General features: G+C 37.0%; 2 protein-coding genes and 2 long non-coding RNA genes across 8 annotated transcripts; 3 read left to right on the top strand and 1 right to left on the bottom strand.

The window, feature by feature from the left end:
* Positions 1-14: 14 nt before the first annotated feature.
* Positions 15-2,523, top strand: LOC139110379 (ATP synthase subunit s, mitochondrial). Of its 2 annotated transcripts, none has more exons than XM_070670137.1 (6): positions 15-168; positions 340-437; positions 530-735; positions 971-1,133; positions 1,242-1,370; positions 2,238-2,523. In XM_070670137.1, exons 1-5 carry the CDS (start codon positions 160-162, stop codon positions 1,348-1,350), a joined length of 585 nt encoding a protein of 194 aa, XP_070526238.1. In that variant the 5' UTR covers positions 15-159; the 3' UTR covers positions 1,351-1,370; positions 2,238-2,523. The 2 variants fall into 2 exon arrangements, with proteins under 2 accessions (XP_070526238.1, XP_070526236.1); XM_070670135.1 differs by having other exon boundaries at positions 1,756-2,523.
* On the bottom strand, positions 1,384-25,370 carry Sulf1 (Extracellular sulfatase Sulf1). Of its 4 annotated transcripts, none has more exons than XM_070670099.1 (19): positions 24,974-25,370; positions 24,289-24,486; positions 23,023-23,196; positions 14,856-15,174; positions 14,073-14,312; positions 10,520-10,841; positions 8,855-9,005; positions 8,508-8,683; positions 8,100-8,210; positions 7,047-7,339; positions 5,915-6,262; positions 5,313-5,496; positions 4,954-5,215; positions 4,685-4,870; positions 3,636-4,575; positions 3,157-3,561; positions 2,870-3,061; positions 2,693-2,783; positions 1,384-2,601 (listed from the first exon to the last, which is right to left on the bottom strand). In XM_070670099.1, exons 4-19 carry the CDS (start codon positions 15,103-15,105, stop codon positions 2,508-2,510), a joined length of 4,245 nt encoding a protein of 1,414 aa, XP_070526200.1. In that variant the 5' UTR covers positions 15,106-15,174; positions 23,023-23,196; positions 24,289-24,486; positions 24,974-25,370; the 3' UTR covers positions 1,384-2,507. The 4 variants fall into 4 exon arrangements, with proteins under 4 accessions (XP_070526200.1, XP_070526203.1, XP_070526201.1 ...); XM_070670102.1 differs by having other exon boundaries at positions 2,693-2,780; XM_070670100.1 differs by lacking the exon at positions 23,023-23,196.
* On the top strand, positions 7,288-8,501 carry LOC139110383 (uncharacterized). The gene is made up of 3 exons (XR_011546992.1): positions 7,288-7,395; positions 7,471-7,776; positions 7,938-8,501. It is a non-coding gene; the product is annotated as an uncharacterized lncRNA (long non-coding RNA).
* On the top strand, positions 23,526-24,277 carry LOC139110381 (uncharacterized). The gene is made up of 3 exons (XR_011546990.1): positions 23,526-23,815; positions 23,940-23,990; positions 24,114-24,277. It is a non-coding gene; the product is annotated as an uncharacterized lncRNA (long non-coding RNA).
* Positions 25,371-26,231: the final 861 nt, after the last annotated feature.

Below are 26,231 nucleotides of genomic sequence, written 5' to 3'. Positions count from 1 at the left end.
CAGATAAAGAGGCTCGTCCGTGTGAAGCCAGCGTTTCGGCTGCCGTCGGATAGAATACCTTTTATTCTATCCGACGGCAGCCGAAACGCTGGCTTCACGCGGACGAGCTTCTGTATTTGTACATATGAAAGTCGCGATTAAAGTGTCACGATCGTCACGATGTCACACGTACGATATGTTATTACATTCTGTACAATTTTGTGCTGGTCAACGATATATAATTTACTGCTTGTTATCAACTTATTCAATTTGGCTTGACTCAAATCGTACTCTTTATTTCGATACGATACGCATAACGGACTGTGTACAGGATATTTATTATTTGGTTATATGTTACAGATATTAAATCGACTACGAATAATATTGAATGCTACAAGTCGCCTTCAAAAAGTGCCCAACAGAGAATTTTTCTATTGGTTAACCGTTATATTTAACAGGTACTAAAAAAACTTATTGTTAATTATTGTATTGATTGCAATGTGTTCTTACTTGCCAATGCTTAACTTTTTAACTGATAATTTATTTTAAGAGTTGACTACGACAGAATTAAATCGGTTGGCTCGGATCGTGCATGTGCTGAATGGCTTTTGAAAAATGGTGCTACTGTCAGATGGAAAGGTTTCCCAGAACATCTGAAAGATTACAATAAATTACCACCAGAAGAAAACAATTTTTTTATTCAGGCAGTAGATGCCACTGATTCTGGAATAACACACATAGGATTTCCATATTTTGGTTAGTATTAAACATGTATGTTTCTATATTATACATCTATCTTTTTAAATTACATTATTTGACAATTAAACATTGCAACAAATAATCTTTGATAACAAAGAAAATTACAAACTATTTTTAATTAAAGATTTTATATTATATATTTTGCAATTATTTATTATAAATAAATTCTTTTCTATTGTTGTGTACTTTAACAATATTTATAATGAATAATGTTACTACTTTGAAAATTTAGTTGGTTGCAGATATATTGACGAAATAAAGTTCATACGTTGTATTTACTTACGTAATACTGCTTTATCATTACTATCACCAATAAAAGACACTTTAACTACTCTTGAAATCAAAGATTGTAAAAGTATAACTGATCAAGGAGTGCATAGTTTGAAAAATCTCAAGTAAGTGTCTTTGTATTAATGTACATGTACATATATTGAAAATAATTTTAATGTTCATTAATAGAAAAAAGATATAATTTAAAAATAAAATTCTTCTATGTTTTACAGAAATTTGAAGTCTCTGAAACTTGCTAATTTGCCATATTTAAAGGATAAGACTTTACTTAGGAAAGAACTTGCAGAAGCTTTGCCAAATTGCACAATAGAATTGAAATGAATTAAGAGGGACATCAATATGTAAGTATTCAGATGTTGTTCATCTTTTTTTACATGTATAATATAGATACTTTATACATACATATGTTTTATGGTATCTAAATATTTATTTAATTTAATATCTTTTATATAGATAATAATACAGCAGATAAAATGTTTCTTTTAATTTCTACATTTAAATACATTATTTCTTTCTTTCTTCTTTTTTTTTTTTTTCTTTTCTTTTTATTGATAAAAATAAATGAATAACAGTTTGGTATAATTCATAATTTTTAAATAATTCTAAAAATTTAAAGTTATTATTGTGTTATTATATAGAATCGATATTAAGATATATAAAGAATATTGATGCTTATAATTGTTTTGGCAGTGCGTTACGTAAGAATATGTGTATAATTTATTATAGAAAGATAATAGGAGAGCTAAAAAAATGGCAGCATTTGAGAAACATTTCTGATTGTTAGACAAGTATATTACAGAAAGTTTACCAATTGGCAATGGGAGATAAAGTTAATGTTTCGTTGTGCGTTCAGTCTTCTATTACACAGTTGATTTTAATAAAAATAATAATATGTCGATAATTACTTCATGTAGTAAATTTTCAACAAAAATGTAGTGACATTTATATCGACATATTAACAATGATGAAAGTATCATTGTCAAATTTATTTTATTCATTAATTAAAAAAAAAAAATGCGATTTGATTAATTATGACACATATGTTAAAAACCACTGGTACAATTAGACAAGTTCTTCGAAAAAAATAATAAATTACAAAAACATACGTTATAGAAAAAAATCTAACTACGTTTTTCAATAATTTATAGTCCCAATTATCTATAATTCATATAAATTATATAAAAGTTACTTATCTTGTTCATTTGTAGAAGTGCTCAACAGAGTGCATACGACATTTCTACAATAAATTCGACAGTCACAAAATATATTGAAAACATGCACAATGTGGATGACGTATGAAGATCTAATAAATCTATTAAAATCAAATTATTATTAATGAAAAATAACAGCTAATATGTATAAGCTCGGCTTCTTCGTTGTAATTATTACTAAATAAATTAGATTATTAAATGCATTGCAAAATTAGTGTATACTTGGGGCAATTTGTCAAATTGTTGGTGTAAAAACAAAAAAATAGATCAGTATTGATTCCTAGAATTATGACGTCGAGGATATGTTGAATCTTGATGATGTCGCCAGCTGCTTTGCCAGCTTCTGTTGCGCCTATTCCAGCTAACACAAAAATATTATATTAAATTTATATTAAAATTAATATTTAAATATTATATTTAAATTATTTGTTTAGAAATATTTCTGTATTTACTTCTGTAACTTTTTTCGTCTTTTATTAGGTAGATTACCCAGTTCGCTTTCGCGTATAATTTGTAACGCTGAAGGTACAAATATATCTTCTGCTAAAATAATTTATAGAATTGTTAGTATTTAACATATACATATATGTGTATAATTTTTTTTTTTTTTTTTTTTTTTTTTAACATACCAAATGAGTCACTGTATCTTCTTTTCGAAATGTATCGTTGATGTTGCTGCAGTTGCGGCATAGCCTCTCTAGCATTACCAACCGTACAATCCCATGTACCTTTACAGCCCTTCAAATGCTCCAATTGATCGTGCAGATAAGACTTTTCAGTGGGTGTCAAAGATGACGCTCTATTCCACTGTTCAAATGGATCTAACAAAAAATAAAAAAATAAAAAAAGACAACTAAGGTAATATTAATCAAACTCTTTCGTGAGATTTTGTTTTTTGAAATTTCTTTATACACACCAAGTCTTAAATTGTAATATGTTACTAATCCTGTAGTAAATTCACAGTAAAGGAAATCGTGGGTCTTGTTAATTGTACGTATACACGAATAAGTGTTATTATTAGCATTCATACAAAAGCAAAATGGTCCGGCATTCCACAGAGGTGCAGTACGCCAGTGATCGTTATCGTGTTCGAAACAGTTCATTTTTTCCGTCAGACACTCCTTTTCTAGTTTGGCTTTTTTTTTAAGTTTTTTTTCCTTTTTCTTTAAACGTTCTTCTTTTAACCTTCTTCTCTCTTCTCTAGCGATTTCCTTCTCATCTTTCTTTGTATCTGGCTCGCAATAACATTTATGTCGCGCTTCTAATGGAGTGTTTAACATCGGCGGTAGACGACCGTTATTACTAGTTGTCGTTGTTATACCTAAAATAAAAATTATATGATAAAAATGCTCTTAAAAAATCGTAACTAAAATTAATTAAAATTTATAACAATACCCTGTTTATGTCTTCTATCAGGAGATTCAAGAATGGTAACGTCGATTCTCGCTGGTCCAAGAATACCAGATGTTCTGTTTTTTTGTATTTTAGGATATCTTTTCACTGACGGCATAGTCGTCGGTAACGTAAGAGATGTATTTCGAAATTGATTAAAGCTTTTATCGATAGTCGGATGATTGGTTCTTGGTACTTCCGTTGTGTGTGTTGAAGTCACTGTTCCGGTTGTTCCAGATTCAGTAACGGCCATAGATACTGTGGTACGATCTTCGTTAAAGTTATTATTCTGTGAAACTCCTGAATACTGGGTTTCTTGTCTTATACTACTCGATTCTGTAGTAGCAGAAGCACTTGTAAGTTTGTGACTATAATTGTGTCTCTCGCGAGTCATAGGATTTTGCGTAAAAAATGTCACATTGCTAGTAATGTAAGTTGTATTCGTTACGCGTGGAACATCGTCATGTACGCTATTCGTAAGCAGTGTATTATTTCTACGATGGTGATGTGTTTTTCTGCGTCTCTGCGGCTTATCCTCTTCAATTTCCGTTCTATTTGTAGGTGTTTCCTTAATCTTCTGACGGCGAGGCGGTTTTTTCGGCTTAACTGTCGTTAGAACTGTTGTTGCTAACGTTTCGCTGATAGTCTCTAAAGTAGAAGTTTCGATAGAAATTGTACTAAATTCATCAGGTTTCTCTTCCACCGTAGACTCTTTTTCATCTCTCGGAGTTGTATTAATCTTTGTAACAAATTCTGTAGTGTTCATAATAAAATCTGTAGCAGTATGAGTAATTTTATCGTGTTTTTTGTGATGGCGACTTGCGTGTCCCTTTGGGGAATGATGGGGTGTTTTATGCAAATTACGAGTTTCCTCTGCGTCAGCAAGTTTCTCCTCGTTATTCAGAAACTGTGGTCGTTTGATCATTAAGTGTCGACGAATTTCCTGTAAATACATCAAGTTATTACAAAATTTAATTTAAAAAAGAGCTATATGAAATATAATATTATATATTTATATAATAAGCATATTAATATATGTTTATATAATTTACTTTCAGGGTTTCCAATTGTGCTCTCATTTTTCGAATTTGCTGTTCAATCTCCCGTCTGGATATTCGCCACTCATTAGGATCTTGATATATAGCTTGAGTACAATTTACACCTCCTTCCGGTAAAACCAAACATTTTGGAGATAATGACTTTCCCATTTCAGATGACAAATGACGAACTTGAGTTTGCTAAAATAATAAAATAATTTTTATTATTCGGTAACGTACATAAAAAATAATTTACAGGGTGAAATTGACATTTTAAATGTTACTTTTAAGTCATCTAGCTCTTCCTCTAAACTTTCCATAATTTTTGTTACGTGTTCTATAGTATCTTTCTTCATAACATTTCTCCGTACCCTCCGATGTCTTTTTATTACATCATCCATATTTAATCGACCTTTAACAATTTTATCTAAAATGGGATCAAAGTCGTTTATCGAATAGCCATAATCTGAGTAGTCGACAAGGTATTGATCGCTTTCATCAGTTCCAATGACATTAGCATTTTCAATGTTTGTCTTATTGCCATTTCTGAAATGTGTAATTATTTATAGATTTCGTAATAGGAATTAATTTGATTCAAACTCGTAGTTTAGTATATTTAATTTATTGATGATTACTTGCATACCTTTCAAGATTTTTTCCATATTTTTCGGTCACTTTCCAGTTCGGCATATCTGAGTCCATGCTGGGGATATCGCCGTCTTGCTTATCAATTACGCGTTTATCTCTATTGTCCCAGTCGACATTATTAACATTTATTTCCTCACTTTTCTCGGTAGATGCAACATCATTCAATATTTCTCGCTTGCCTATATCATGTAATTTTAATTTCTTTTATTTTATTAAGTCACATTAAAGTAAGTTAATTTTAAATTTATTGGAAAATAATTCGTGATTATATTTTTTTTTTTGAGATAATACACTAAATAATATATTAAAGGTGGGGCAATAATTATTTAAACCTTAAATATCTCGAAAACTAAACCCAGTAAATAAAATTTATTAAAAAAAAAAAAAAAAAAAATTGTATAATTCCGAGAGATCCGTAAGAAGGTACTATTGGTTTGACTTTAAAGAATTATTTGAAAATTACATAAAGATATTTTATTATACTTTTTTGATCCTAATAGTTATTACCCCACTCTATATGTATAATAGAAAATAGACGACTTAGTAAATAAGTAATATAAAAATAAAAGAAAATAATTACGCGAAAGATATACTCACCTCGTTTGAAGTATCCGGCTGTATCTTCGTAAAGATCCATAGGTTGGCGATCTCTCGTAAAACCATATCTTTGTCCGTCATAATCATTGGATTCGAGTCTCGTGTATATGACACCGTTAGGAGTAAAACAAGCACATTTTTTCGACACTCTCTGTGGCGGCAAAGGCGCCGCATATCTGCACTTGTGTCGTCGCCAACGGTGTCCATCCTTCTCGCATCTCCACTTCTGCCCAGGAAGACAATCGGTCTGTGCTTCTGGTCGCGAGCACTCCGCAGCTAGACGTTCGTGCTTCGTTGCGAAAGGCGTGTGCATCGAATGTACCCTATTGTCCAGATGTGGATCTGAACCTAAAACACAAATAATTTATCTATTTTATTCAAATTCTTTAACATATATTCAGACATCTCGTTAATTAAAACGCGATGCTAAAGCAATGGAACGTGTAAAGAAAGAAACGGTAGCGTCTTTGATCATCGATAAATGTAAATTTGTGACGACGAGAAAAAAGATAGTCGATGACGTTGTCGTAGATTTTATCGCGAAGAGGAGAAAAAAAAACTAACTAATCGGGATCAAGTGGAATCTTAAAACTCGAACGTTGCGTGTTGCATAAAACCTTTGAGAAGGAAAAAATTTATCGCCGTCAAGTTTATCGCCGAAAATATCCTCGCGACGAAATGCTTTCCCGATAATCTCGAGGGAACGATAAAAGAAGGGAAGTAATGCGTTCTTGTCTCGACTCCGAGGACCGGGTATTTATGGTAATGCATACCAGGGAAAGAACTCGTTTCTTCGCGCTTGTACGCGTAATACGCGACACCCTGCATCTGGCGTAACGGTAGGTTTTATATAATGTAATGCTGCGTGCGGCTGGAGCATCTGCTCTTATCGCCAAGCCAACGGATCTATCCGAGTTCTTATGAGATCAATGTTACGGGCCTTACCTCGACACTATAAATGCCGTCGTTCCTAGATAAAAGTTATGATTTCATCATTTACAGCTGGTACTTTTCAATTGACCTTTCAAGTAAAGCAAAAGAGAAGAGCAACTGAAATGATTAATTCCGAATCATCTTCTATCAATAGTTATTAATAAAGGAAAAAAAAAAAAAAAAGAAGCGGATGACTCACTTGTTTCATCTATTACAGAGTCCTCAAAATCCTCGTCGTCTGAGACATCCTGATCGCTTCCGGTATCGTTCTCTATAAGTCGATGCTCCGTCTCAGAATCCGTGTCTGGACTGATAACATCATCGTCTTCCTCTTCCGGCGTCGAATTCGACGCTCGTTTAATTTGAGTCGCATTTAGTCTCCTGGCTTCCCGTGCTTTCGATTCAGCGATAGATTCCGGAGTCTCACGGCGACCGGAGGACTCAATCAAGAATGTGTCAGGCCACTTGAACTTGGACCTTCTGCCGTGCTTGCTATCGTAACGACGGGCTTTACTCACAAGTAAACACGAGATCGATACAACGCCGCGGTGAGTTTACTTTGAGAAAAAAACTTTATGCTTTGCAATGGCATAATTACTGATAATAATTTAATGCAATTATAGAACAGATTTTAACTACAAGGAAAACCTGTCAAAAGTCAAGCTGCAAAAAAAGCGTTTTAATAATGTGACTTTGTGTAAGCGGGTCAGAAAGTTGCAGCAAATTAATAAAGTTATAAAAGAGAAATTTTAGTCAATTAGGTATGGGCTAAAATCTGATTACGTAAGCTGTACTAAAGTTAGCCTTTGTGAAGCTCTAACATTCAATTGGAAATTATTACATTGAGAATTTATCGTGGGAATAAAACTTGTGACATAATGCGCCATAACGAACGATCAAGATCTGGAGGTCAATGTACCAATATTCAAGTAATAGCACAGTATAGAAAAAAAAAAAAAAAATTGACAATTGAATTTCTACAGTAAAGTTGTGCTAAAATAGTTTTTTATATAGCTAAATGTAATGAATAAACATTTATTATAATACAATTTTTATAATGTTCTCTAAAAGATGTTAATTATTTCAGCAGATAGCTGTAAAAGTTGGAAAGGAAAATTGATCGATACAAAAGTAAATGAATAAAGCACATTTCAAAATCTTGCGTATCAATTGTGCTATTAAAATGCAATGACATGGCGAGTCTGAAGATTAAAGTACACGACCTCGCAAGAAAAACCGCTGATGTACTTACTTGAGGAAGAGTTTCTTAAAAGAACGACCATCCATCTGTGGTGGGGTTTCGACGCCGGCGATGTCCAGAAATGTCGGTGCCAGATCGATGTTCAAAACTATATCGTCTACTCTGCAACGTAATGCGGTTTTATTTTATTACGGTCTTACACTTTTCAACGTTTATTTGTTCTTAAGCGAGTCTCCGCGAATGAAAGCCAGGGTACATGTATATTAAGGCAATTAGAAATTGTATTATAACATTACTATGAAAAACGATTTTATTTCTCGATTGAATTGAAGCTTATTGCGAACAATAGTTTCTGTGATTAGAGTTATTTGCAAATATTTTTTAAATATATTGTACCATTAATACTTGTCGTTAGTAAAATATTATAACGATAAACGACTAACGTGAAATGTCACTTACATGGATCCAGGTTCAATACCGGGACCTCTAATAAGAAATGGCACTCGTACGTCGAATTCAAATGGGAAGCTCTTGCCTTTTATAAGTCCGAACTGCCCCAAGTGATATCCGTGATCGGACGTATAAATAATATACGTGTTATCCAATTCACCTAGGTCCTTCAATTCTTGATAAATCTGTCATAAGATTAATATATCGCGCTATTGTATTAAATTCTAAAACTTTCACTGTAGATATAATGATCCCTGAAGATGATTTAATATCTAAAGCTAGACCTCCTTTTAGATTCTATACAATTTTACGCAAATATTAAGCGTATCATATCTAATTATAAATATTATACGTACCCTATCTACAGCAACGTCGACACTTTGCAAAGTTTGAAGTCGTTTTGTCATTAAAAGATCTGTGAACTGCTTGTGAATAGGCTGCATTTTTTGTGTAACTCGAAGTATCCATTGTTTGTCGGGATTTGGCGCGTAGTCATATGCCGGGGTACTAAAATGCAAAAGTACACAATTTATTAATTATGAGAATTTTATCAATACGTATAAAAGTTTCTTTTTCTAAATAAAAATTTTGGTAACCGAGTAATGCTATGCATAATCAAAATCTTGATTTGCAAGGTACAAAGTTTTAACGATAGAATTCATATAGATTTAGGAACACATAACATTGATTTGTTCCAGGAATCCTTAACAGGTAGACCGAAATTGAATTAATCCCTTGTGACCCGCGCGAGATCGCTTATAATACGACAAGATGAGAACTATAGGTGGACGGATACACCCTCGAGATGAACCCTTGCCGCTTCTTTCTCCTCCTCCAATTACGCGAGACACGAAATTATAGGTAATTGGCCCTTCATCTTCCTTCACATTCTTTAAAAACGCTGATACTGCGCGCAGAATCTTTGTCGTAGTCATAGATTTTTATGGGGTGCAGCAAAAGCAGATTGCCAATTACTCGCACATACCTATTACGTCATATAATTGGGTGATAAATTAAATAAAAATTATATGTGCATTTATAAAAATCTAAATAATTGAAAGAATTAAAAAAGTATTATATTTAACAATATTTAGCAAACTGTTTGGTATCATAGAAATTTCTGTTATTCTACAGAGGGACGTGCAATTAATATTTTTGGATGTGTATATTGATTAATGTTTAGCTAAACGAGGACAAATAAAGCTTCGTTGAGAGACAGCTCGCGTCGCTATCGTTCCACTTTTGTTCCGAGGCTCTGCGACACGCTGTGATGCTTTTTTTTCTCTTTCCGCAGACACAGGTGTGTGTAATAATACCTGTCTGGGACGATGGGCTGGGAAGAGCACGCTCATGGTGGTCTAGGGCACTCGATCATTCGAAGCGATGTCTATCCTGTCTAGGAGCGCGAGTATGTACGCTGACGTTACCGCTCGCGCTATCTTCCATCCCCTCGTCCCGGATCCCGGATGCTGGATTTTCGCGTGGGCGGAGATAAACCGTGCGAATTTACTGGGCTTCAACGTGGATGGAACACGAGGCGCATTGTTTGGAAGGAGTGAAAAGCGCGATTGCGGGCTTGCCGAGCGTCGACGATGAGCCAGACTCGTCGAAGGGAGGTCTCGCTTTCGCTCTTGCCTCTCGTTCGTTTTGTCCACATGACGACAATCCTTATTGTCGGGTCGCGCGTTCCCCGTTCAGCTGTACGCTCTATCGGACGAGTGAAAGAGCGGATTGCAACAAAAAATAATAGGCGAGAGCGGGACTGGATTCGAAGTTGAGCTCGTCACGGCAACGACAGCTCGAATCAGCCGGACTTGCGATATCGACGACGAGTAGTGATCGACGGAATAATAAATGCAAAAACTCAAATAGAGAAATCTCGCATGGAACTGTCTGGCCAAACCGCATTTCAATGATGGTGGGATTAACTTTTTTTTTTTTTTTTTTTTTTTTTTGCAAAAAAAAATGTCTCGCTGCCAAGGATAGCGCGTCGCGTTCTCGCGCCCGTTTATATTACTTACTGATGAGTGGTGACATTGAAGAAGAGATGCGAGAACTGAGGCGCCGAATCCTCTGGGCCATGTGGCGCCGGAAAGCTCGCGACTAACATCACCGGCTTCCGGGCGAAATTGTGTTTGCTTTGTCTGAGGAATGCCACGCTGTCGTTGGCTATCAGATCCGGATAATAGTCCCGACTGTAGTCAAAGCCGTGTTTTATCTTCTTGCCATTCATGTTGACGCTGTAGTTGTAATAGCGGGAGTTCATTATAAGTCCGCCCCATTCCCGCCACCCTGGGGGTATGTACGAGCCGTTGTATTTATTCAAGTACTTGCCAAAATATCCTGAAATCAGAGAAAAAAATCACGCGAATCAAGTTGTAATTGATTCTCAATGAGTGGCCGCCACGCTATTAAAATCATTTATGTTTGTTTCAACTTATGCGTGGGGCTGGACGTGCTGGAATATCGGTGGTACGAGGGAAGTTTACGATTATTTTAGGAAGTTGTTTCGTGCTATGGGAGCATTAACCCGCTTTTCGGGTTTCAAACGAAACACGCGCAACGCTGTTCGAGCTTTGGCTCGACGTGATCGTTTATTCGTTCGCATGTCGACCCCGTTCGTTACGACCGAAACGTTCCCGTGCTGAGATTTAAGGGTACATCGCATGCTTCTGCACCACCGCCCGCCGCAGCCTAACGAGCTGTTCAACGAACAACGCTACTTCCGCTAAAAGACTCGCATGATGAATTGGGATTTCACGTCGTGGGCGAATCACGCGGATCGTTATTCATAGTGCCATATTACATATATAAAGTACGTTTTAGATTTATTGTCAATTTGACATAACAGAATGATTTAAAAAAAATGATAAAACGGCAAAAAAAAAAAAAAAAAAAAAAAACCCGCAGGAAACAAATTGAGAATTTCAACGACATAAAATTTCGATGCAATCTATCGTTAAATAGCTTCTTCGAATTATTTTCAATATTCTATATGCCATCAAGAATATTTCTCAAGTCAAAAACATATTACTTTGCTGTTTTTATTAGAGTGCATTTACTTTACCGATGATTTAAAGATTATTTCTACCAAGGTTGTTATAATTTGCCGATAAATTCTTTTATTAAGTTTTATTTTAATATAAGACACCGGAAGTTGAAACGTTTATCTATTAGTTGCGAAATAGCAGAGATATTTGCCGCATATACTAACAAGTACAAGTACGTATTATGGTAATCAAACTTCCTACAGCCACTTGAAACAATGTGATTTGACTGCGTCATATGTGCGGCGAGGCTTTCTTCAACGTTAATGGATACGAAATGTTCTTCTTACGATCGCCATACGTCACCATCGGCGTTGTTTCCGCTGATGTCATTATGCATTTATTACGATAAGTCGGATAATGGATCCTAATTTCCCTCATTATTCACGTAAACTCTACTTGCGTCGCAAAGAATTTTCTCTTTATTCTACCTCTGTTTTTAATCGAATCTCTCACGTTGCAACATTCGCAATTATACCTGACGTAACAAGACAGTTCTTTACGACGAGCTACAGATTTTTAAGTTTAATGTGGTATAATGCGAAAGGAGAAAAATGGAATTTAAAATCCAGTCAAGACTCAATTTCATAAATTTTCCTAGAAAGTTAGTCTCAAAGGAACAATTAAAAGTGTATTAAATAAAATACTTTCCTGCGCAGCTTTTGGTTGGACATTATTTAACGTTATACTCAGTGTCTAGCGAAAGCGTGAAACTACAACGAAAAAAATGTTGAATTCAGCCATGCGGTGCAAGATTTATAAGTATCGGGACGAGTTTCGTAGACTATCGAATTAAAACGTGTGCAAGATACAAACTCGTTAAGCGAGCAGAAATGTTATGTCATCGGTGATCATTTTTGAGAGAATCGTAAAACGGGACGACGTATCGTGGCAATTAACTGTGCGCTTTCACCTTCGGTTGCGATTCAGATTCTTCCCTTGGTCAAGTTTTTATCTCGATTACGTAGACAACGCGCCGGAAGCAAAAGAACACGATGTGTAAAAAAAATTTTGGAAGATCGCCAATCGTAGCAATCATGCCGGATGTAGGCGAATGGTTCGATCGACGAGATGGGAGTCTGGCTGGCTGGCCGCACTTTCAGGGAGCAATGTCCTGCCTACGCGAATATGGTTGCGAACCGACCGGACAGAAAGGAAGATCCCAAGGAACGAGAAGAAGCCGAAGAGATTCCGCTCTCTTACCCGAATGCCTGAATGCAAGCTCTGACATCGGCGAGCAAACGCCCCGATGACCCTACTGATCGCCAATTTTTTTTTTTTTTTTTTTTTTTCCTCCTTTGTACTACAGAATATTTTTAGTATTTCAAAAGGATTATTAGTGTTTTTGAGATTCAGATATCGAGTTTTGTGTCAAAACGGTATTTCACGTATTTACAGATGTACAATAGATTCGAGTCACGCTGAGCATTCGCGAAATCGTCAAACGATTAATGGAAGAAGGCCGATCGTTGTGACGAAACATTTGGATTTTTTGACTCATCGATCGATCGCGACGCAGGTGCGCGTTATGACCGTTTTTGGCTCTTGAGAGAGATAGAGAGAGAGAGAAAAAGAGAAGAGAAGGAGGGGTGACGCCAAGATTCGCCGATGACGAGCTCGGAAGCTGCGGGAGGGAGTCTGCAACACTCGTCGAACAATCGCGCAGGATGAAACCCGGCTTGGCGAGATCGAGCCTCGGGAATTTCGCGAGAATGCAACGCGGCCGATTGCATGGAATGAAAATCGCGAGACGTCGGTATGTCGAGCACAGAAATGTAGGGAAGAGAACAGACGAGGGGAGCAAATTAATCGAGATTTTAATTGCGGGATAATGCCGCCCGCGGGCACAGCATCCCATATGTTAATAGAGAATGTCGACTTTGTTTAACGACGTACGAATAAATTCGTGAAGAATCCTGCTCCGATATGATAGTATCGATTCATCCGCGACCTATTTTAATTGAAAATTCCCGGCCTAAATGACTCGAGTCGACCTGCGTAATGAGAATTTATCGCTGACTATATTTGACTCCAGTTACGCATAAAGTGCATTGTGCCAGCATAGGGAGGTAAATAGAATCTCACTTCTCAATTGAACGTGCCTCGATTATCCCGATTGCGTTTGTATAGCCAAAGGTCGAATTATGTGCATTACAATGCAACGGACAATGCGCCTCTTTATATCGCGCCATTAATAACTCTAAAAGCATCGAGTATAAGTAGCCTTACGAAGAAGCTACTTTTTATTTTCTCTTTTCTCGCGGTAATTTTTTCGAGTAATTAAAGTTTAATGCTACAGAACTCTCAATGATGACGTTGTTAAAGATAAAAAAAAAAAAAAAAAAGTTCTAGTTTGAGCTTATCAGCTCGAGAAACGCGACAAGACTCGTTTACCGTTTTGCTGTACTAATATCATTAAACGGTTGGCGTGCGTGCGATCCTTCGAAAAGTGCGAAATTGCAAAATGGGAAAATAATCGAGCGGACTCTGCAAAAGCTTTCGGGGTGAACGACGGGCACTCTCTTACCTGTTCGATATCCCGCGTTGCTCAAATAAGCGGCGAAGGAGTGTGGTTCGTGATCTCGTTGCCACTGAGGACTGCTGCAGTTGTCGTTGTTTGTGAAGACCTCGTGATTGTGAACGTAACGGCCGGTAAGCAAAGAGCTTCTGCTTGGACAGCACATGGGAGTAGTCACGTACGCGTGTCTCAACTCAGCGCCCTCGTTCCTTATTCGTTTCAGAGTCCGGGGCATAAAGTTCAGCGAACCTGTAAGACCATTTCGATACGATTAAACATTTCAACAGATCTAAACCGCTAAAAATATATCTGTCAAGATTTAAGGTATCGTTTGAATACACTCATAATCTACCTTGCGATATTAACAGATAAATTAGTGATATAAAAATGCACACAATGTTCTACGCAGAGTCATAGACAAGATTGCATATTGCACGCGTTTCTCTTCACAAAGACGTTATCTCGTAAGCGGGCCTTCGCAAGGAAGGACTGACAATGAGACTAATATCGCGATGGCGAGATAAGGCGCCAGAAGGCTGCCGCACGCAATAAATTAAGTCAACTCTCTGTTCCACGTAGACATTTATATCAACGATAAATGAGCCTCTTAGAAGTCAAATTGTTCGACTACACGAATCGAATAAAAGGTAAAGAGAATAAATGAGACCGATCGTGTGTTTCGCTACTAAATTTAACGAGTTTACAAAAGGCTGAATTGATTTAATCGGCTCCCGAGAAATTTAAAAACAAAGAAAAAAAAAAAAAACGTTTTATGTGATCGTTAAAACAAACCTAATTCAACGTCTTGATCATCCGTCAAGATCAGCACAATATTAGGCTTTCGTTCCCTGGATTGCTGATGCGGCAAATACGGCGAGTTTGGCTGATGATTGTAATTATTGTTACTGTTGTAATTTGACTTGTGAAGGGATCCACGACGCTGCTGACCGGCGTACGCGTCATCCGCAGGTCTGTCTCCGTCGGTTCGTCTGGCATTGACACCTAACAGGAGGAGGGCCAGAAATTGAAATAGCTTGCTCATGGCGGCGGCAGCGGTTGGTGGTCGTTTATGGACTGGCTACCTCAATCAAGTGTCATACCATGGTTGTGCCTGAAACAGGAAAACATAGAACGCATCACGTTAATAGCTGCGTGAATCCGACGGTAATTGGATCGCGGGGTGGTGGAAAAAGAAAAATAACAAGCTCTCAAAAAATCTTTCTTGCTTCGTACATCTCTGTTCGGGGGAGAAAACGGAAAAAAGTGAGGTAATTAATTGTTGTTGCTTCATATCTCATGTTCAACTAAATCATGTACAAAATTCTAGATGTCTTTCCCCCCCCTCTCTCTCTCTCTCTCTCTGTCTTTCTCTACATAACAGTTATTCTAACTTACAATTGTCTCAAGAATTACAAGACATTATTAAAAAAAAAAAAACATTTTACGTATTTTAGTTGACTTATTATGCGCGATTGCTCATTTACAGTACAACGCGGTATATATACTGTGCAATGAATATTTATCAAATCAAGCATTCCAATCCGATTGTGTTTGTACGCGAGTTGCAATGCGATATGGTCGCGAATGAAATTCTTGCACGAGCAAAATGCATTACGTAATCCGTTAATATCCACGACTAGTTTAGGTGCGCGATAATTATCTCCAATAAATGCAGTAAATCTATCCAACGTCGCAAACATTGCACGCATCGTGCGAAACAATTAACGGGGTCGTATTACTGGCGATTCGACACGATTAGCCGCAGATGCCTATCATCAGGTTTTACCGAGAACGAACGTGATCGTTCAAATAAAGTACCAACCACGTTTTTTTTTTACTCACAACAGAAATGAAAGATGAAAGATGAGCGAGAGGTACAAAAAAAAAAAAAAGAGCGTGGTTGTTTCGGACAAATTAATTTAGAGAAATGACGAATGGCGTATCATTAACGGCCGTCGCGTCGACGCACATAAAAATTCCGATCATAGGTTTGCTGTACGATATCTCTGGCGTCACTTCCTGGACAGAGTAGTGAACGAACGTACGCTGAATTTAGCACAATCAGATACTGTAACGAGCGCACACATGCACATACATAGATCCTTTGAGTTTGCGCAACGCCCGAGTACGCGTGTATGTATGCCCGCATTACGTATACATAACGTACATCCGTTTATCATTGTTGAACTGCACCTTGAAAGCTAGCAAGTGTATAGTAGATTCGTTGTTAATTTCCTAATATTACAGCAATAAGTTTCGTTAAATTAATAATAATAATAATAATAATAATTGGGAGGTAAAAGTCATGTTTTACTTCGCGAAATGTTTCGTCACCAGAAATTCGTAACGCTCAGCAAATATCCTAGTATAACGTCTACCGATAGCGGAAAGAGAGCTATCCCCCGTCGTCTAATCTGGAAGATACAGGCGCGTGAAAGACGATGGTAGTGATGTAACAGCCGGTGCTGTTAACGACACCCTCCGACGATAGATGACAGAACGACGAGAGAAGAGCGAGACCGCGGCAAAGACGATGAGGAAGAACCAAGGATGAAAGGGACGTGAAAATGAGGAACGACGTGTGGGCGGTTATTGTTTGAGAGGTTCGGCTGAGCTTTCGAGGAAGAGGAGGGCACAGCCCTCCACGTCTCGATCGAGATGATATCGCGAGAGCGGAAACTCGAGGACCCCGATTAAATGACGTGCTGCTCCGCGAGCGAGATAAAAGAAAGGCAAAGAAAAGAAAAGAAAAGAAAAGAGAAGCGGAGAAACGAGATGCGATTCCTACTTGCACCAGATAGCATAGCAACGGCTGCAAGGTACATAAATCAGAAATTAAATTCAGTCTGCTTACTTCGACACCTTGTAAGATTTACGAGATGAACCCGCCAGAAATGACGTCAATAAACGCGTTGTATTTCGACAACTTGACGTAACGTGCGGCAATATAACGGTAACCATGTCGCATATTTAAAATTAATGATAGGAAAGTAATGTATAGCGAATCTATTGCCCAGCGTGGCAAGTGTCGCACGTACGAGAGAATGACGGAAACGAAAGATAAAATCGGCAAGCGAGGGGTATCAGAGAGAAAGAAAGAAAGAAAGAAAGAAAGAAAGAAAGAAGAACCTCGCTTCTCGCGAGGTCATGACGAAACGAGAAACACCGAGAATGCCAGACTGCTTGGCGGCGTCAACTTTATCGGCCTACGCGAGCCTCTTCGAGTTTCAAGTGACACACACGTGCACTGCGAAAGGCCTCCTTCCATCATTCGCGTTGACGTTAACCGCGCGTATGAATATGGTATGAGCAAAGCAGCTTTACCGTGAAGAAACCTAACCCAACCGATTTCACCGGAGATGCCTCACCTCCGGTGAAGATAAGATGCATCATCTCTCGATGCGTTCGACCTCGCGGGTATTGTACCTACGATATTTACGTACACCCTCGACCTGACACCAAAATCACCAAGTTTACTGTCGTTTAAAAAGCAATAATTATAAATTCGAAAAAAAACCCATCGCAAGATGTATGCATCCTACACGCGCATTGTTTAAAAATCAAAGAAATATCTGTTGATCGGTTGATATAAAATTTCTCAAAAGTATGTTTTTGCTTTGTTGAAAATTATTAAAATACTTATGACGCTTATTTCTAACCTGCGCTATACTAACGACTGCAAAATCACATTCTCCGGAGGTATCGAGTAGCTATTTTTTCGATTTTCTGTGAAACGTTTTATAAATAAAGCTACTTGTAGCGATTATACAATTTTTTGTTTTGTTCAATTATGGAACCTGATTGAGTAACGCGTAAGTTAATTAGATAATTGCACAGCCTTGACTGATTTGCATAAATATATGTGTGCAGCGGTGAAAAAAAAAAAAAAAATATAAAACGATATAAGAAAGCAACGATATTTCTCTGAATTTGGTGTTAAATGGAAAAAAATATCGCGTCAGGCGGCGATTGTCCGCAATAAACACGCGCAGAAATCTTCCGTGGCAATTATTTTAATAATCCTGCATAAAAATGTTGATAGAACGGTCGATGTAAATTAAATGTTGAATCCAAGAAAGGATCGAGTCTCGACAGGTTTCAAACGAGAAATGACGCGCTACGGACTTTAACGTCATGTCAGCATCGTCGACGGTTCGTGCACTTAAGTTAATGCAGCGGTTCGTGGTTAGAACTTCTCGTAGTAGTATCCAAGTACGGAGACACGATATGAGAACAGGGTTCTCAGTTCTCTCGTTGTAAAAGTAAATTTACCATTTGCCTAATGAAAATTTTCACGTCCAGATAATCGAAAAAAATATGCAAGATTTTAATTGACATGCAAAATCAGTATATGTATATTAAGATAGAACTATATGATACTTGATCGTTGCGCGTGACGCAATCAGTTTCCATTTCTTTTTTTAATTAGCGTAAAAAATATAAACGATAACAAGTATCGATATGGCAAGTTGTTTTTACCATTTTCAGTTCTCTCGTTTCTTTTTCCATTTTTCTAATCAACGACTAACATTTCACGCTATTTCTATCTTCCGGTTCAAGTACATATAGACAGAGCGCGAATATCCCAACCGCAAAGATGCGGCAGGTACTTTCAGATAACAGACAAGTTCGCGGAATGTGGAATCGCGAAAGCGTTTCGAGCCGAATGCGTTCACGACTGACCGGTTTAGAGAAGCTCTGCCTCTGCACTCGTAAGTAGATTACCCTGTTGGTTTAAGAGAGATTTAAAGGCCTATATCGTCCAGGATTCCCTACCACGCGCGCTCGTAAAGAGGTAAAAAAATACAATATTTTAACTTTCCTCACGTATGAATTTTCGCGTCTCAATCACCCAAGGGTGATTTGCAGGTAACTAACGACGATAAGTAGGTAGCAACGTAGGAGTAGTAGCGTTTGTGCATACGACAATTAGGTATGCAGAAAAGCTACTTTAGGTCGCACGTGCCTAGCACGACAAGCAGCGATATCCTTTCCTTCTCTCGGACTTTCAGCAATAAATCTGTATTAACTAGGCATGCTGCGATAACGTGTCATTATACGCGTTAACTGTACGTACGCATTATGCAGCGGAAGGCAAATCAAAATATCGAGGAAGCTTTCATCACGTTAATCATTTAATTCTGTAATCTTGATGAAAATATGTAATTAACGAATCCGGTCGAAAAGAAATGAATGAATGAATGAAAAAAACGTTGTTAAAATTAACTTGTCATGGAATAAATTGTTAATGCTGACGAATCTAACAACACAGGGTATGAGATCATCGTACTTGATTAATACTTGACTTTACGCGTTGATCTAAAAATGGTATTCTTTAAAGTCTTCAAGTCTACGTCAAGTACTACGTCTGTCGTAAACTTCTTACAACGATCGTATAATATTGTAATATAATCGAAAAGTCTGCAACTCAATTTATATTCAAACTATTTTGCCAAATTTTTCGAACAAAGGATCATTGGTTTAATTCGTCAGTAGATATAGGTAGGATCGACCAGTGGAGAGACAATTAATATTAAACATTAAACAGAAATCAATAGTATTACATACATAAAAAAACGTTTACACATACGTTTGAGATGTCAACGACTAAAATAACTTGTATGTATATTTCTATTATGCTTGCTCAATCAAGAAGCGCGCCATCAAAGAGTTGCGTCAAGTATTTAATATTGAATGAAACGTTGATATCTTACATTAGACTGCAGAATGTCGCGTGTGTGACCCCGATTTTACGAATTTATTCCGCATTCCGCATTCGGCATTCGAATCGTCTCTTCCGTTAATATCTCCCGACTGAATCGATGTACCGCCAATGAATTCCAGTTCGTTGGAGATTAATATCAAAGATATTCAATAGAAAATGGAATGTAAATTTTCTGCCGGGACAGCATATGATAAATTTGCAAGTTTTCACGTGGCATATACCAGCAATTTCGAAAACGGTGAGAGATTCGCGTTTCACCGCAAACTTTCATTTTCGTCCAAATCGAAACAAATGTATCGTGTGCTTTTCTCCCTATACGTTGATACAGGGTTTCGAAATAGATATACGTAAGAAATCTTTTGTTTTCAGAATGCTCAGAATGTAAAATAAAATAAAAGAATAATAATAATAAAAAAGTGACATTTAAATTTTGATTTTTTTTCTTGGATTTTCTTTCTATTAGAAAAGATTAAATAATAAAATAGTTAAAATAATTGTACAAATTAAATAAAAGTTTTTAAGCCAAAGTGGAGATTCAGTCCGCGATAATTACGAAACGAAAGCTATACGTATATGTCCAACTCTGAGCCCAAATCAATATATTGCCCGCAAATATAGCGTAGCTCTTCTTTTTCTGTATCTTTTTTCCCCGTATGCGCTCATTATATGAATATGCATTTCACTGTGTTGCAACTAAAACAATGGCCCAGGCCATTAAGGTTTCTTCAAAATAGTTTGTCGGGAAATCACGCAAGTATAGACGGACGTGGCTCAGTTTATTCGGCCGATACGTACGAGTTAAGTTCGTGGATCGTCGAGGCAGATCTTGCAATGAATATAGCGCGAATGGGAAAGCCTTGACGGTAATTTATGCAGCCTTTTGTACTCGCGCGCCTTCTGTCACGGATCTATTTTTGACCCTTTAAAATAATACGTAAAATAATTTTCCCCGCACTAGACGCGACAAACCGGCGGCGAGACGAACAAAAATGTATTTCTCGAATGGTCGCGAGATTCACGAGTACCTGCCTGCCTGCCTGCCTGCCTGCTGTCGAAAACAAGTTTGCATCTCAACTTGGGCATACTTGTGTGGAAAACTAATTGCATCAAGTTTTTTTCATTGTTGGTAAGAAATTTTTCTTTCTACTTTCTACACTCTATTACAGAGGGATGTGTAACATTGTAATTTATATGTCGTTTATTATATTATATTCGTTAATCAAGAATGATCAAGTTGCACATTCTTTCATTGAATCAAATTTTTTCAGAGGAAATACGGGCTATATAATTGTAAGAATTACAAGACCCTGATGAAGATATATATCAGTCATGTGATTCACATAAAGTTTCAATTTAAGTTCAACATAATTGCAGATGTAATTTAAACGTAAAAAATAATAGTTATTGTACATTGTTAAATTGTAGAAAACTGACATTGATGTGATTTCCTTGATAGCTTATATTTATGTTCACGCTCGGAAGAACACAAAACGAAAGAAATTGTGATAAATAACGTTGGGGAATGCACAACGAATCGTACATCGTGTCCTAGGTGCAAAACGCAAGCGTCAACGATATACATGTATGTACATACGTATGTATTATATGTAAACTCACGTGAAAAATTATTATACAGTTCTATCTAGTCTTTATTACTTTCTGTTTCTCGGTAGAATACTATACTTGATCAATTCTTGACGCGAATTGTCTTGACGTACTTGTATCAATTATACATATACTCTGTGCAAGTAATTATTAATGCCAAAACATTCCACAAAAGTTACCACGAAAACCGAAGGACAGCATAAATTAAGACTTTACTTTCGAAAAATGGTTTAGCGTGTACGTCGCAATTTATCCCATTGGGACAAAAACTTTTGCATTTTAGCCTCATTTATCTATGTATGTATTTTATTAATGAGGTTACTTCAAATTTGGATTCCGCGTTTAAACCCTATCTTTAGTAATTATTTTAAACGATTCGACAATACAATATACATATTACGATACCAGCAGTTGCTCAGGATTATAAAAAAATGGTGTTATCAATGTCTCGTTAGTATAATAATAAAATAATTTGAGTAACAATCGTGTGAATGGCAGACATATTCACCTCTAGCGCGTCGAGAACCGTTGCACGGTTCAGTTGTCCGCGAAGAAAAAAAAAGAAAGAGGAGAGGGAAAAGAAAAAAAAGAAAAGACTTGAGCAGCTTTCCAACAACGACACTGTGTAACGCAGGGCATTATTTCTTCCTCGTTTATTTGCGGACTAGAAAAAGGATGAAATAATGCCCGGTGTAATACAGTGCCGGAATGGAAAGCTCCCGTACTTACGTGCAAAGAAGATCCCGGACTTTCATCGGCAACGTTGCTTGCCGATGACGGTTAACTTCAACTCTCGACGACACGACGATGTCCTTTGGTCTCCTTTTCGTTGCAACACGCGGCGGAATTCGAACAAGTTCCGGTGGAGTGCAAGGAAAAAACGGGGAGAAGCGGAAACGAGCGCAAACGCAGCACGTGGAGACGACGCGACGCGACGCAACGCACTGTTCCACAAGAGACAACCGGGTATAGCGTAACGTAACCGCGCGACAGTCGCAACCAGACTGACTCTAACGACTACGAGACGAGACGAGACGAGACGAAACGAGACGAAGGGGAGGGAAGGAAAGAAGTTCGCCGTCGGTCCGCCGCTGCGCCGTCACCCGTCACCTGTCCCGTACCGAAAGCGTTCTCGCCGGAATCCTTCTTCTCTTCTCCGGGGTTCGCGGGATGCATCTTTTCGCAAGAATTGACGCCGTCGCTTTCGTTTTTATATGCAATAAAAAAGTCGCTATGACGCAAATATTATATTATTGTTAAATTGCAAAAACGCGACGGCGACGGCGCGACAAGGCAGCAGATTGAGGATGAAAATATTTTCTGAACCACGTTAATAATTGTATAAATTAAGTGAGTCGACGGCGACGCACAATACCCCCTTAAATGTTCTCAAAATAATAATGACAGCCGTGTCAACGTCACGAGCGCAGTCATAAAACTTTTAGCGAGAATTAGTATCGAAAAGGGTAAAATATCCGCGGCGCACAGGCCGCGACCCGGGTACGGGTGTTTCGATCGCGAGGAGAGGAGAGGAGAGGAGAAGAGAAGGCAGGAGGGCGAAGAGAGCTTTCCTGCCTGGCTTTTATTAACAGTCTTGCAATTACTTACGCCCGCACGCTCGTAACCCACCTGCGCCCTTTATCACGTGCCACTTTCGTATCCAGAGATATCCGCTGGGTCATGGACGCGTTTTAATCCTTCCCGTCAACCTCTTACTTCGTTAAACGGAGATCTTTACAAGCGGAACTCAATCCCGGCGTAGCGTGACCTCTGGTCGAATTTTATTAGAAATTCGCCCTGTAACTATTGTATTTGCATTGATAATCACAATTATTCTAAAGGTTATTTTGTTATTTACATTGCTTCCGTATCGCTAAAACTGTAAATCGTAAAATTGATTTCATCGTTAATACTTTACTTGTTGGAGATTATAAAGTCATATACGTCGAAATAATATTGTAAGAGAAATATAAAAGTTTATGTAATAAAATGTCAAGTGTCACGATCAAAATGCCTATATCTTGTCGAAAAATAATTATTCTGTTTGGCACTACTTTATTTTTCGGAAATAGCAATGTCGTTCTTTTTTTATTTTTATATGACTACAAAAATTGTTTTTATTAAAAAAACGATATACTTTTTCATATATTTTCACGTTTGTATGTACATACATGCATGTACATATATGAATTATTACGGTATAAAAGTTTATGTTGCATTTCATATCTGCTATATAGCATTGCTTGTGCTATATAAGCGCTACGCATTGTTAGCAAATCAAAAACATACATACGGACGAGCATAATTTATATTTTAGCTTTAAAAAATGCGACTATTATATTTATTGTTGATTTTTGTCGTAATCTTTATGACTTTATACGAATCTAAAGCTGATGCAATAAGTGAAGCTGATCCAGGACGTGTAAGTAATTTTTAATTAAAATTTTAAAGTTAAAACTCGATTGCTGATTTAACCAAATTTTAAACATTATAATCGTAATTGTTATTATATTTTATATAAATTATATATCTTTTCTTTTTTATAGTCTCCTTTTAGAGGTGGTTTTAGAAGACCCGGAGGCTTTGCGAGAGGCGCGGTAAATATACTCAAATAATACATTTGTCAAACAAACACGCAAAGTTTGTTCAAGTTAATTTAAATTAAACATCTTTTATATATACATATATATTAATAGTAATAAAAAATATTGTATATCTAGATGATGGAGTTAGGTGCAATGCTTGGAAACCTAGTTGCAGACAAAATAAAAAATGGTAAATGAGAATTTAAAAATATAAAATTGTAATATATATATATATATATATATATATATATATAAATTTTCAAGAGATAATAAAAATTGTCTTTATATTATTATACATACACATACTTACTTGTTTCTTTTTGTTTTGTTTGTACTACAACTCGGTCGTATACTCCAGGGGTGATCATTATCATTCGGAATAGTCCCACTTCTCTTTTTTTTCTTTCTCCTTTTCATTTACTCCTCGTTTCATCTTCCATTCGTCTTTCTTAAAGAGATACGACAAACAACCACGCGCACCCAGTCTTGGCCCACACGATATTCATTACTATCAATCAAAATTTTAAAATAATTACTTTAAACCACATGAACATTTCTTTATTATATCTTTTAATCACAGTCAAGAAGAAGTAATATAAGTGATGAATGTATCGTATGACAGTTGCTTACTGAACAAAAAAAAAAAAAAAAAAAAAAAAAAAAAAATGTAGCTAAAACAAATAAATTTATGCTTTATTAAATAAAGTGCTAATTATACTTTTAATTATACATGCAGATAATTTGTATTTATACTCTAGCATATTATTTATATATTTCTTAAATTCGATACAAAGAGGTTTTTATTACACTTATTTAATTATTTCACATTATATTTCATACATCACTTTTTTTCACATTAGTAGCAAAGATATTTGCCGCTGTATATATAATTGGCTGATATATAATTTACAATAACGGCAATATTAGAATTAATCACATTATGCACGATATATTATAAAGAGTACATTACTATAAAGATGATTTCTGGAACTTACGTGATTCATTCCACCGTGAATGAGGGGACACGCGAACACGCGGAGAGCAACGTTTTCGAGACGAAGACGACGAGACATCCACGTGTGTTCTCTCACGGCTCATTATCGTGTACCTGTGTCTGGAACTTATGTCACTCATTCCACTGTGAATGAGAGCACTCGCGGACACGCGGACACGCGGCCACGCGGAGAGCAACGATTTCGAGACGAAGACGTCGAGACATCCACGTGTGTTCTTTCACGGCTCATTATCGTGTACCTGTGGCGGGAACTTATGTCACTCATTCCACTGTGAATGAGAGCACTCGCGGACACGCGGACACGCAGCTACGCGGAGAACATCGGTTTCGAGACGAAGACGTCGAGGCATCCAGCGTGTGTTCTCTCACGGTTCATCATCGTGTACCTGTGTCTAGTGAAACGCTGTGATTGGTCGACGCCAAGTTTCCCTAGCGCGCCGACCAATCACAGCACTCCATCGATCGCCTGATAACAGGTTGGTAACAGACTGTAACTCGTGCTATTGCGTACTACTAGAGGACACGACGAGCACGCGGTTCGAGTTTGAAACGAAAATGTCGAGGCATCCGTGCGTCGTAGCCCGTTTCTCGTATCGAACTCGAGGATTTGAGCCGGTCGGGAGTGTCGTGGACTATCTCGCGAGTGTCCAGTGCGCGGAAGGATGACTCGACACGTGCTACCTGAGAGGAGGAGCAGGCCCGGGACGGGTATCCTGCATCGGCGGAGCAACTCTTAGGTGAATATACATTTTATAAAATAAAATATTAAGGAAAAACTTTTACCTTTTTTTTTAATTAATTTTATGAACCAATTTACATGTCTACAATAATATATTTCTTTTTATGTTACAGCCACCGGCAGAAATCATCAACTCCGCTGATGCTCATGCAGATTGGTAAGTCGCATGACTTTTTTTTCATAGTTAATAATCGAGTCTCTTGAACCGATAACACGTCGTCGATCATTAATTACTCAGTTATAATGCAATCATCATATAAAAATAATTAATATATAATAATTAATATAATTTATAATAGTTAATATATAATAATTAATATAATATATAATAATTAATTAATGTCCCCAATTATAATAACGCGCACGAATGGAATCCTTTCGAAAAATAGCACACGCAAAGCGTGCGCTTGGTTTGTTCTAGTATAAAAATATAAAATTACTTTCTCACTTACACGTTATTTGTTATTAAAGATTATGCTATGCTATTTGGTTATCTTAT

Source organism: Cardiocondyla obscurior, linkage group LG20, assembly GCF_019399895.1.
Source record: "Cardiocondyla obscurior isolate alpha-2009 linkage group LG20, Cobs3.1, whole genome shotgun sequence".
Classification (NCBI taxonomy): domain Eukaryota; kingdom Metazoa; phylum Arthropoda; class Insecta; order Hymenoptera; family Formicidae; genus Cardiocondyla; species Cardiocondyla obscurior.
The sequence above is the reverse complement of the archived record's forward strand: the minus strand, read 5'-3'. Positions and strand labels throughout refer to the sequence as shown.

Bases quoted from the DNA above. Each gene is read 5' to 3' on its own strand.
- LOC139110379 (XM_070670137.1), top strand. The intron at 736-970 runs GTTAGTATTAAA...TTGAAAATTTAG, and splicing joins CATAGGATTTCCATATTTTG to TTGGTTGCAGATATATTGAC. The intron at 1,134-1,241 runs GTAAGTGTCTTT...TATGTTTTACAG, and splicing joins CATAGTTTGAAAAATCTCAA to AAATTTGAAGTCTCTGAAAC.
- Sulf1 (XM_070670099.1), bottom strand. From the start codon at position 15,105: ATGAGCAAGCTATTTCAATTTCTGGCCCTCCTCCTGTTAGGTGTCAAT. The intron at 6,263-7,046 runs GTGAGTCATCCG...TTTGTGTTTTAG, and splicing joins CTCTGTAATAGATGAAACAA to GTTCAGATCCACATCTGGAC. The intron at 2,784-2,869 runs GTATGTTAAAAA...AAATTATTTTAG, and splicing joins AAGATACAGTGACTCATTTG to CAGAAGATATATTTGTACCT.